The 12,886-nt window shown below is 38.1% G+C and overlaps 1 protein-coding gene across 1 annotated transcript; it reads right to left on the reverse strand.

Annotated features, from left to right (window-relative positions):
- Positions 1-11,532: 11,532 nt before the first annotated feature.
- Positions 11,533-12,462, reverse strand: LOC141292678 (olfactory receptor 52N2-like). The gene has a single exon (XM_073824710.1). The coding sequence runs from the start codon at positions 12,460-12,462 to the stop codon at positions 11,533-11,535; it is 930 nt and encodes a 309-aa protein (XP_073680811.1).
- Positions 12,463-12,886: the final 424 nt, after the last annotated feature.

A 12,886-nucleotide genomic window follows, 5' to 3' on the forward strand; every position in this document is an offset into this window, starting at 1 on the left:
GTTCAATTGGGGTGATGAGCTCAGTGTGATCTGAACCAATAAGCAGTAGGGGACGAGCTTTGACCAGAGGTGTTATGGGTATACCTCTGAGGTGTCGGTATTTCTCCTGCAGGGTACTCACTGGGTAGGTATACTCTGCCAGTCCCAATTGGTCTGCGGTAAAGGCTCCCTGGATACTGAACCTTTCCCTTGGGTTACTTGGGGTGGATATGCTGAAGGTTACAGAAGTGCCAGGCAATGTCCTGATGTACTGTCCGTAAATTCAGTTGTTCTGGCTTACCCTTCAGACCAAGCTGCTGTGCAGCTGTGGCGAGCAGAATGGTTCGTTCTGAGCCATCATTGAGTACAGCAAAGGTATCCAAAACTTTCTGCTGGTAATGGATGGTAACCTTAACAACTTTCAGGAATACTTTCCCGCCGCAGCGAGGTTGGTCTAGATAGAGAGTCTCTGTGGTGGAGTTGTAAAGGCTACTGTTTCCATTGGTGACCTCACCCTTTCGTTGGTTGATGTCGTGAAGCACGGAGAGGTGCTTAGCTTGACAAAGGTAGCAAGGCATCTTTAGGTCACAGTCTTTGGCCATATGGGATCGTGCACATTTCCAGCAGCGTTTATTGTCTTTAATCCAACAAACCATTTGCTCCTTGGTTAATGCTGTAAATGTGGTACACTGGCTGAGGTAATGTTCTGCGCTGCAATATGGGCAGATAACTTTAGGCTTGGTAGATACTTTGGGGTGAACCGACTTGGACTTGGTTGTTGGTTCTATGCCCTGCCTTTGCTCTACGCCATGCAGTATGGTGGTTTGTTTGCTCTGTCCCCGAATTACTGCTCTTTGATCTCGTTTTGTGGCTCTGGTCTCCTCAATTGGATCAAACTCCATACAGTTGGCTTCCAGCTGCAGCCAATCTGCAAACTCAAGGAGGGAGAACTTAGTCTTATCTGGGTTTCTTTTGAGGTGATGCCTCCTGAATTGGGTTTGTTGTGAACAAGGAAGGCGGTTCAAAAGACGTTTCACATTTGACCCGCTGTGCAGTTCTTCAATACCATCCCCCTTAAGGGCTTTGAGCATGCCAACTATGGCTTGGACTCTGAGGGAGAAGTCATCGAATGCCCGCTCTTCACCAGCACGGATAGGTGGTAGGTTCTCCAAAGCTTCTATTTCCCTCAACACAAACTGATAGGGCCGGCCATATCTTCTGTCGAGGGCTTGCAGAGCATTAGTGTACGGCGTAACTGACTCTGCATGTGCTAAAACCAGTCTGTGTGCATTAGGCACCTTCACATGTTTCAGGAGGATGGAGTACTTATAATGCTCTGGTAACTGGGGGAGAAGCAGATTAATTAATAATTAATAATAATAATTTGTTACATTTATATAGCGCTTTTCTAGACACTCAAAGCGCTTTACAGTGTCAGGGGTATCTTCTCATCCACCACCAGTGTGCAGCATCCACCTGGATGATGCGACGGCAGCCATAGTGCGCCAGAACGCCCACCACACACCAGCTTACTGGTGGAGAGGAGACAGAGTGATGAAGCCAATCAGAATATGATTGTCCAAAGCGATTCTGAGTTCTACATACTGGGCTCTGTCCTCCTTAATGAAGTCTGGGAAAGTGGGACCTTCTACTGTTGGAAGCCAGTATGAAGAGAGTTGAGGGGTGTAGGACACAGCATCAACCCTAGGCTGGAATGTTGTAGTTGGGTGTGAAGTTTGTGGCGTTGGCTCAGTCTCTGAAGCAAACTGACTGTGTGTCGGAAAACCCTCTGGGGGTGGTATTTGGTAGATAGGAGGCTGGGTGGGCTGGCTCTGTTTCTGTTCGGGTGGTGGAGGCAACGGTTTCATCCAGGGCTCTGCTCTGTCACGCAGTTGGATTCTGGCTGGATCTGAGTTGGTGCTACGGCATGGCGAAGCATACTGATATGACGACAGAGTGGTCTGTCTGCTCACAAGAGGTGGTGATTGGAAAAGAGTGTCTCTAATTTGTGTTTTACTCAGAGCCTGGGAAAGCTCCTCAACGAATGGGGCTAAAGGTTTGGCAGGCTGTGGCCAGAGACTTGGATCTGCACTTACATCATGAGGGCTTACATTAGATTTCGGCTGTCCCCTCTCCACTGATTGCAGGATCTGGGTCCGAGGTGTCTGATGCCGTGATGATGCTCGTGAGGAGTGGGTAGATGCTTGAGGAGTGCTGTGTAGCAGGACTTTCTCCAAGAGCTCTGTTTGGCGTCTAGCGGTCTCACTTTGCTGCTTTGTAATTTCCATTATCTGCAGCATAAATTCCTCTGATGAACCAGTCGTTCCAAAGGGTTGGTGAGATGAGATGGGAGTTGAAGTCTTCACTGCCTTCCCTTTAGGTCTTACAACCTGCCCGGATGGGTGTCCAGCATAGTCGACCTCGTAGTCATCTAGGTAGGCACGTCTCTGAACTGCTCTGCGTGGACATTGGGATGAGGTAGGGGCAGATTTAGGGGTTGCCATGGTAACGACCCGATCCGGCTCGAAGGACCAAATTTTGTAGTAAAGGTGGACTGGTTGCTAGGTAAAATTGGCCGTCGCCATGGAGTGTCGGTAAGGACACGGAGACAGGAACACCAATTAAATGGCTTTATTATACAAGTTTGTGTGGTCTAAACAAAGAAAGGAGAAATATACATAAATTAAGTGAGTTTACAATAAACAAGATCACCTTGACACATTTAAACATCTGTACATAACATTGTAATGTAATATACATACATACTGTGCTTCATTAAACTTGACTGAGCTTAATAAACTAAATAAATTTACATAAACATGGGTAGATATCTCAAATCACACTTCCAAATAATGTAATGTTAAATAAAAAGAAATAGATTGCAATCGCATTAACAGCGCTGAGCTAAACCGGCCTGATTTACATCTCTGAGTTTACACGCGTATGTTTAGAAAAACATTCATCCGTGCAAGGCCGCAGCCTGCTGCGTATCTCTTCACTTACACATAAAACAATATTCTCAATACCATTGAATAATCTTACGCAGCAATAACAGCAACATACAATATAATTAAACACTTACTTTTCGTCATTGACGCACACAAATTAGGCAGGAATTAGGAGGAAAGTGAACTACGAACCGTCCCTCCATAACAGAGTGGAAAACGAAACTAACAGTTCCTTAGGCAGCCGCTAGATCAGAGCTGCTTTCCGATTGGCTGTCCGCTTGCATGATCGGTGCATGATCAGTACGTGATCTAATACTCTCTCGCTATACTGCCTCCTGTATGATGTGAATGGATAAATGTGTCCAGCAGGGGGCGCAACTGACCATCCTTTTCTACAGTTGTGTACCATGGTGAAGAAGCATGAAGTATCAAGTAAAGAAGTATGAAGTATGAAGACATTTTAAAAAATCGTTGTGTAAGCTAATGTGTTTTTGTACCAAAACATTTTTTGTTAAAATGTTTAATAGTACATTTGTATAATGCTACGTATGTTTTATAGCCGTGTGTGTGTGTGTTTGTTTTTTTGTTTTTGTTTTTTTGTTCACACTTTAGAGACGCTCCCAAAATTTCCAAGCCGAATGTCAAACGAATGTCCAACATAAAACCAACTTTACCGCACTGCGTTCAGGTGCTATCGATATTATCCTAAAACCTAAGTAAAAAGTATACACGTGTGCCCTTGTTTTAGCAGCACGTGAACGCAGTTTTAATCTACGTGTTGTAAAAACAAGAAACTGTCACTAACGTTATTCCTAAAAAAGTGAGTATTTTTCTTATTTCACTTAAATTGAATCGTCTTTGACAGATGATTAGGGTTGTAATTAATTGTAATGTCATTTGTGGTTGGAGCCAATGTTTGTAAGGTTAAATTAAAGATAAAATTATGCATTTTTGTTGGACCAATGTTTTGGAATTTCATTAGTGGTGTATGTCATGTTGAAATTGAGTAAATGCATGGAAAGGGGTATACATGTTTCTTTATTCTACTTCACCTTGAATAGTTTATTTGAATTAAACTAAACTTTATAAATGTTCATCAATAATCATTGTCAATACACTCCAAATGTTACAAGAGATTAATGGTTGTGGAAAAATTGGTATCACCTTTATAGTGACCAAAATTATCACAATAACCAGTTGTAATTGATGTTCAAAAGTGCCTGGAATGACACCCAAATCATTTCAAGTGTTATGTTTAAAATATGCAAACAAAAAGTTATTTAATTTGTTGTATGTTTAAACATAATCAATAATGTGCACATTTTAAATTACAACATGACTAGCATTTTATCTAGCATATATGAAATGTTAAAAAAATAATATAGATATTTTTTTCTGCTTCATAGCCCCATAAGGCCAAAATTATTTTCACATCTTGTGATTTATATTTTGCCACCATGTCTTTCAAATTGAATTAATAGTAATATTTAAAATCACTGTTTTACTTTTTAAATTTCTTCTTTTTGTTATGCTGCTACTTCAGATGACTACAAGGAAGCAAGACGTAAACTACCTCTAGCTGTTGATCGGACTGATGGAAGGAACTAACCAATTTCAAAGAAAAAGAAAGTAGGGGTTTGGTTTGATTTATTTGTTTATATTAATGTTTTACGCCACATTAACACATAAAAGTATATCTTGAAATTCGTAAATGTGTTAGACCCAAGAACACTCTTTTCCCTGGAGAAGAAGATCATAATGATGATGATTATGATGATAATGAGACAGAAGAACGCCTGCATTAACCAAAATTTAAGAGAAGGGCAGGAAGCTTCTGCTTTTTAAAATAATAATGTATTTTATCACAGCAGATAAATGACCAAAAAATTGTGTACTTTTAAGCAGAATGTGTTCCATACCTGATGCTCCAAATATTCCTAGACAGCACAACAAGTTAGACCCTGGGAAGCCAAATTAGACCCTAAGCTCTGCCACAGTACTCCTGACATCCCTATTGATGAGATGGAAGGCATTTAAGGAACAAAGTCAAAAAACAAGTAAGAAGTGTCAACTTTTTTTTTTTTTTTTAATTACAGTGCATTTTATTACAGCTGTTAAAGGACTAAGGTATTTTGTATCTTGTAGGAGGTATGCCTGGCATCATGTTCTCTCTGAGAGCTGTACATCAAGTAAATCAAGCACTCGAGGCTCTTTTAAGACATGCCAACTTCGAGGTCAGAAGACCACCCCACAAACGTAGGGATATCCAGGGCACTCTGAACCTTCAAGGCTCCATGAGCCACACTACACCTGGGACATCCAGCAAACATCCAGTTACCAAAGCTGTGAGTATATTGTTTAGCCCTTTTCAGAATGCACTGATAGTGTGTCACGGGATTCCCCTCAGGATTATCTGATTATGGTTAATTCACATTGCCAGTGATTTTTGCAATCTGTGCATGCTCACACACACAAAAATTCTGTAAAGACATTTGTAATGTACAAATAAGTGTTGCGTCTTTTCCACTTTTATGTATATTCTACTTTTTTCCACAATTCTTTGTGGAAAATCTACACTATCACTCAAGGGCGAAATTGTCAATCACACATTGGGGGGGACAGCTGTGGGACTTTTTGTGTTTGCGCATGCACACATTTAAAAAAAAAAAAAAAAGCCAGAGTCCAAATGTTTGTAATTGTATAACACAACAAGGAATTTTATTACATCTGATCGTCAAACCAACGTATACTCACCCTGTAATGATTACAGCATCAGCATACAGGCTATTAAGTCACAAAGCTGAATTTAAAGGGATAGTTCACCCAAAAATGAAAATTCTGTCATCATTTACTCACCCTCAAGTTTTTTAAAACCTGTAAGAATTTCTTTCTTCTGCTGAACACAAAATAAGATATTTTGAAAAATGTCTGTAACCAAACAGTTGATGGACCCCATTGACTTCCATAGTAGGTCAATGGGGTCCATCAACTGTTTGGTTACAGACATTTTTCAAAATATCTTATTTTGTTCTATACTTTAAAAAAAAATCACATTTTATAAAAATCTAAACGTCTTTTTCCCTTCATAATTCTCATAAGAATGCCCATGATCCACATATTTTATTTCCTCTAAACTTTGCTTTTTTGTTTCAGTAATTAAACATTGTTCTAAGGGGCAGCTTGTTACCACATCTTACCCTATAACGTTACATTCACTCACAATGAATGTGAGTTAACCCTTGTGTGGTGTTCATATTTTTGTTATTCAGCCAGTGTTCGTGGGTCTGGTGGACCCGCTGCATTTTGGGGTTTTTAATTCAACATAATCAACCAATTTATGTTAAAATACTCAACAGATATTTAGGCTACTTCATCCCAATTACAAGCAATAGAAACAGCATTTATGGTTAATATTTCCTCTCTAGCTTTGTTAGATCACATTTAAGAATTGTAACCTTGTGCGGGAACGGCAGGGGTAGAAACAAAACTCACTTTTGCACTCACACTCTCTCACACTTACACACAACCTCTCTCTCACATGCATGCACACACACACACACACACACACACACACACACACACACACACACACACACACACACACACACACACACACACACACACACACACAGATATGTGGTTCATACAGGGAATCTCCATAGGCGTAATGGTTTTACAAATGTACAAACTGTATAATCAATGCCCCTACACTAACCCTATCCCTAAACCTACCAATCACAGAAAACTTTTGGCCTTTTTTGAAGTTCAAAAAACACCATTTAGTATGTTTTTTAGCCGTTTGGTTTATGAGGACACAGATGTCCTCATAAACCATGTTTACGTTGTAATACCCAAGTCATTATACACATTTGTGTCCTCATAAACCATATACTATACAAGAACACACACACACACACACACACACACACACACACACACACACAACAGCAAGGCCTGACAGGAGGAGGACAGAGTAAAGGTCCTACAGACCCGAACACCATACAAGGGTTAAGAGCTATTAATGTCATGCTGTCCGGTACCTTAGTACCTTACTTCTCACTTCTCTGTTAAAAATGCCTAAAATCTCCAGAAACGTAACGTTACTTTCTTTTTCTTTCCAAAGAAATTACAGATGTCAGCTGCTGCAGTCTTTCTCTTGTTCATTTTTGGCCAATACTGTGAAATATAACAGCAACGCAATTCCAAGGGATGAAAATGGTGAAGTAAGAAAGAACAAATGACAGGACTCTAAAATAACTTGCTAGATAAACCCAATTCAGAGAACAGGACCGTGGCTCAAAACGCTAACGTTAGCTGTAAAAACTGGGTTTGGTACAGTAGATTTGACAAGCCTGTCACTGACCGCTATCCCAGTTTGCTTTAAAGCCAGGCTACATGCTAGCGTACAGTAACGTTAGCTAGCTGTCGGCTAGCTTGTCAATAGACCCATTCATACAAGCTGTATAATATTACAGTCGAAATTTACAAATTCTACAATTCGAAATTCTAGTGAAATTCACCTGGTCGTTATCTAAGGGATTATGTCAGCCAAAAACACCATATAGATATGTGCCAAATGTCTGTCAGATTTCGCGCTCTTCTTCTGTTTGTTTTTTCTAACTCACTGACGGTGGCGGTGCACGAGCTACTAAAGGTATAGGGGAAAACATGACATGGATCAGGTTTTGTTAATGTATAGTGTAAGGCCAGTCGAATGGATTTGGGAAATGGACCGGCCGGGATTTTATATTTTCGGAGCTGGAAAGAAAGACGTATTTGCAATCACATCGATATCGCCCGCATAATCATACAGTATGATCAAATATTGGGGGGGACAAATTGTCCTTCTTTGAATATTGGGGGGGACGTGTCCCCCTGTCCCCCCATAGAATTACGCCTATGCTATCACTGCTGTTTTTAATTTGATAATGCAGTGCTTCATGGGATTGCAGTTCTTTCTAAAGCATTTACGTAAACAGTCTTGTACCTTTTGTCATTTTGTCTAGTTTTCAAAAATGTTTTTGGTGTGGATATTGTCATCACAATTGTTTTCTATCTTTCTTTATTTAAATGCTTAAAGCATGAATGCACTCTATAAGAGATTAAGAAAATGAAGGAGAGAGAGAACATTTTATGTATGTAGTACCTCAACACAAGCTCAAGGTTGCATAACAAAAACATACACTGAATTTAAAAGAAGTAAAATTAAAAAAATCCCAAGTAGAATTAATCTATACATATTTCACACAGTCATTTTAAGCTTAAACTACTACAAGAGAAAGTGGTAGTGTGTTCCTGAGATGTGTAAATTTATCTTTTACCCATAGTAGACAGTCAGAATTTGGGCTATTTCAGACAATCAAAACAATGAGGGGCTGGGGGAAGTAAGAAACGATAATTAAAACTGGAAGATGGGTAGATGGTAAAAGACAATACAGAATGTTTGTCATACGTTCAGTTTGTGTGGTAATATTGTATTTTATCCAATGTTACCTGTTACCTGATGCAAAAGCTAATTATACACCACTTGTGTTTTTCAGCGGCTGTGAGGTGCAACTGTCTGACATCTGAGGCCAAAGAAAAATACAGATTAACAGACTTTAGGAATGGATGTTCCAAGGCTTTGTTCAGAGTGCAACTTGTTCATTAACAGAATGATGAACGTTTCAGAGTCATTTGAAGAGTGCTACTTCCTGACCATAAACCTGGATGCTCAAGTGTTACGTGAAGTAGGGCTGGGCTGAAAACTATATCACGATATCAGTGTTTCATATCGGTCGATATCGATAATTATTGATATTTTTATGACCCATTTAAAATAAGGACCAGGAGAAAAATATATTACACTCAAGCATTTTTATTTTAAACTTAACCTGCCTCTGATCATAATCCCCTCAGTTATTAAGACAGAAATGTCAACAACCATGGAAAACTCAAATAATTAAAATGTAAACATAAGTCTAAAGTCACAATATGCACTTAATTATCTCTTAATCCTCAATTCAAACCCCATTCATTGTCGATGAAGTGAATGGTCAAGCTAATGTATGGCCCAGAAGTACGGCTTGACCACAGGTCAGAGGTTGTTGCAAAGTACTTGGCTGATAATATTTATTTCTGCACAGATTGCTGGTTGCCAGTAGCCAACATTACTTCTTTCCCGGTACTTTAGCCTATACTTTGTGTAATAACAAAAATATTTATTTAAGTGAAAAAAATAAGTCCAAAACTTTCAACATTTTGAACAATAGGGCCTTACAATCTTTTTTTTTTTTTTTTCAGAAATTCTTGTTTTAATTTTTCTGATAATCAAATGAAAGCAAAATCACTGATTTATTTTTAAAAATAAAAATAAACGGAGCTTTACTGTTAAAATTAATACATAGAAGAAAAATTATATTCAGTTAAAAAAAGGTTTAATAATAATAGTATTTTTTCAACAATTAAGTGGTGACTCTTTATTTTAATTTATCATATATATTGTTTTATGTAAATTATTTAAATGTGAACATATAAACACCTACATTATACTGTATAAGTAATACAAGACTAATATTGTTCTGTTACATGTTAAACCGTACTTTTATTTTGACAGGTTGCCGTGAAGTTTCAGTGTGTAATACAGTATGAATGATGCTAGTTTCACTAATGAAACGGTAAAATTGACAAAAAGTGACACTCACAGCAGCTTTGGAGATGTATTTATTGGAGTTTGTCTGTTCATGTGAGATGCAAAGGCCAAAAATTAGCGGGAGCGTCACGTGTGCAGTATGCGTGTAGTGAAAATAAAACGCGTCTCCTCCATTCATACACATAGAGGCAAACGGAACATGCAGGATTCTTATTGAAACGGTCTTTTTGCATTTCAGTTTTCACAGACACTAGTCCATATCGCGATCTGAATTAATTAACAGACCAACTGTTGATTTATTGGTCCAAAAATCGACGAATTCCGCGGCATTCCCCCTATAGTAAAGTCCGTTTTTATGAATGGAGTCCGCGATCCCGTCTGTGAGGAGACATTGTAAACGCGCGATCATGTAGAGACAGAAATGACATGCCGTCGTGTAAATAAGATTAATAACATAAGGCTATTTAGTTTGTTTAATACAACAACAAGGACCCGTTCTGTAGGAAAGATAACCTTAACTTCTATTGTGATCTGGCGCTATGAACTGAACGTTAAAGGGGGGCTGGGCGGGCCGACGAAGAATACAAAATATCGAACGTTTTATCGAACACATTTTTTATTGATATCGATCTCTTGTCTATCGCGATATATATCGTTATCGTTTTATCGCCCAGCCCTAACGTGAAGTGAAACTCTGAGTAGAAACATGGATGTTCAAGTGTATGTGAAGTCAATTTTGTTCCTTACCAGAAACATGGACAGTCAAGCTTTAGACAAAGCATGAAACTTCATGATTATAAACATGGATGATCAAGTGTTACATTTAAAATAAAACTTCATGAACTAAAACATGGCACAGAACTTCTACTTATTTCATTTTTATTGCAGAACTGACAGGGGAGTGGTGTTTCAGAGATGAGTTGTTTAAACTTTAAATGTCAGGTGTCAATGCTTTGATGATAACATGATTAAATATTTGCTAAGAATACTGTCTTTTTTGTGATTATTTATCTAGGAGGTTATGGCTGACATGTGGCCAAGCATATAGGACAAGAATAGGGCCAGCTATGGTCACACAGGTGGCAGAGATATGGATCTCTCATGGCCTTTTTATGGCCCATATTTTGGCTGCCAGGTTTAGTTCACCTGTAGATCAGGCTTGTGTGTGTGTGTGTGTGTGTGTGTGTGTGTGTGTGTGTGTGCGTGCGTGCGTGCGTGCGTGCGTGACCAGGGGAGTGTTCCATAAACCAAGTTTACCAAATAAGTCACACTTATTTCAGTTAGTCTGACTTATTGTCACTTGATTTGGCTCAAAATAAGTCAGACTAACTGAAATAAGCCTGACTTATTTGGTAAACTTGGTTTATGGAACACCCCCCAGGGACCACAAAACCAGTCTAAGTAACATGGGTATATAGTTAGAATTAACACTAGTCTCCAAGGTGGTGACTTAATAAATTAATAAATACATACATAACATTCATACATACAGTATAACTGACACTAAATAGCATTGTAAACAACTATATCCCCTATTATTTACCAAAATCAACATTTTACAGGTAATACTAAGCATGTGCAAATATCTGCTTTTTTTATTATTTTCATTTTTTCTTTGCACACATATTGCATCATTTAAATCATATAATTGATCATATAAATAAGTTAGATCATACACTTATAATGATGAAAAGAACAAATCAACAGTAATTATTTATTTAGTGTACACCAACTGCATAGCATGCCCTCATTAATTATGCTGAATGTTATCACATATTTATGTTGTTATATTTCTGTGTATGTTTATCTATACATGTTACCTGCTTTTTCACATATGCCTAAACACAAAAATGTATGTGTATTTCACATTTTGCACTTTTAAAATTAACATTTCACATTAAACATCTGAAATCACATTATTACAGTGGTTTTCTTGGATAAATAGATATGTAAATAAATTAATATCAGCTATAATTAACTTTTTTTTCTGCAAAGTTTTAACACTTTTTGTCTTATTTCCTTGGCTTGTAAACCATATATAATGGGGTTTAATCCTGGTGGTATAACATGGAACATTACATTCCCAAACTTCCTACTGTCAGCATACTCAGAGAAACGATGAAGAAAAATTGGGACAAAGCCACAGATGAGCAAGATTACATAAACAGTCAAATGAGTGCTGCAAGTTTTTATGGCTTTGCTGTTGGTTGCTTTGTTTTTGCTTTTTAAACATACCATCGCTATTCTGAGATATGTCATTAACACCCACCCCAATGAAGAGGTGAGTAAAACCACAGTAAAAGTTAATCCATATACATTATTAATCACTGTATTTTCACAAGACAGTTTAAATAGTGAAGGATTATCACAAGAGTGGTTTGGAATAAATGATCTGCAGTGGGACAGACGCACACTGAGGCCAATCAAAATCCCCACCGGCACTATTGCAGCAGCCCAGGCTCCTGTCGACAGTTTAACCATCATTTTATTGGTCATTATAGTTGGGTATCGCAGTGGATTGCATATTGCCACATATCTGTCAAAGGCCATGATCATTAGAATAGTGTGGGATGTTGTTCCATATAAATGTACAAAAAAAGCTTGGAAAACACACTCCATATATGTAATGTAGCGCTCAGAGGGATCAGTTAATAAGTCCTTCAGTAAGCGTGGTATGAGAACAGTTGCTCCAATTACATCATTGACTGGTAAGTGACAGAAAAGAATGTACATAGGCTGGTGTAAACTTTTTTCTGCTGATATCTGAATCAGAATCCCAATGTTAGACAAAATTGCAAAGACATAAGCAATCAATAGAAAAATGAAGGTCAGCTGGCTGGACTGATGTGTAATTTGCAGTCCCTCCACTAAAAGTACACTGTATCTGAATGTCAGGTTGTCCATTTGTAACCTAAACTGAACATAAAGATAAACTGGTTATATTAACAGCATATTCAAATAATTTTTATTTTGTTTTGTCTTTAATACTAGCCTGCAGAACCCAAAAAAATACCATAATTGTTCAGAGTTTGATATTGTGAATGTTTAAAATTATAAATAAATAACTGCAATACCTACCAGGGAAGATGGCTGACAGATACAGAGTTGTCCCACCAAATTTATATAGATTATAAATTGAATTATTGCACCCTCTTCTACTCACTGTGGCTTACTTAAACTTCTATTCTCTGAATAGTGTTTAGTTTGTTTGCCCATTTATATGTCTGTCACAACTACTGCGCTCTTGCCATCATACCTCAGGAGGGAAAGTAATTGTATAGCTTATAGTCTTTTCTGTGATTGGTGCACTTCTGACTAGCTTTGTTTG

This window comes from Garra rufa, chromosome 19, assembly GCF_049309525.1.
Source record: "Garra rufa chromosome 19, GarRuf1.0, whole genome shotgun sequence".
NCBI classification, from domain to species: Eukaryota; Metazoa; Chordata; class Actinopteri; order Cypriniformes; family Cyprinidae; genus Garra; species Garra rufa.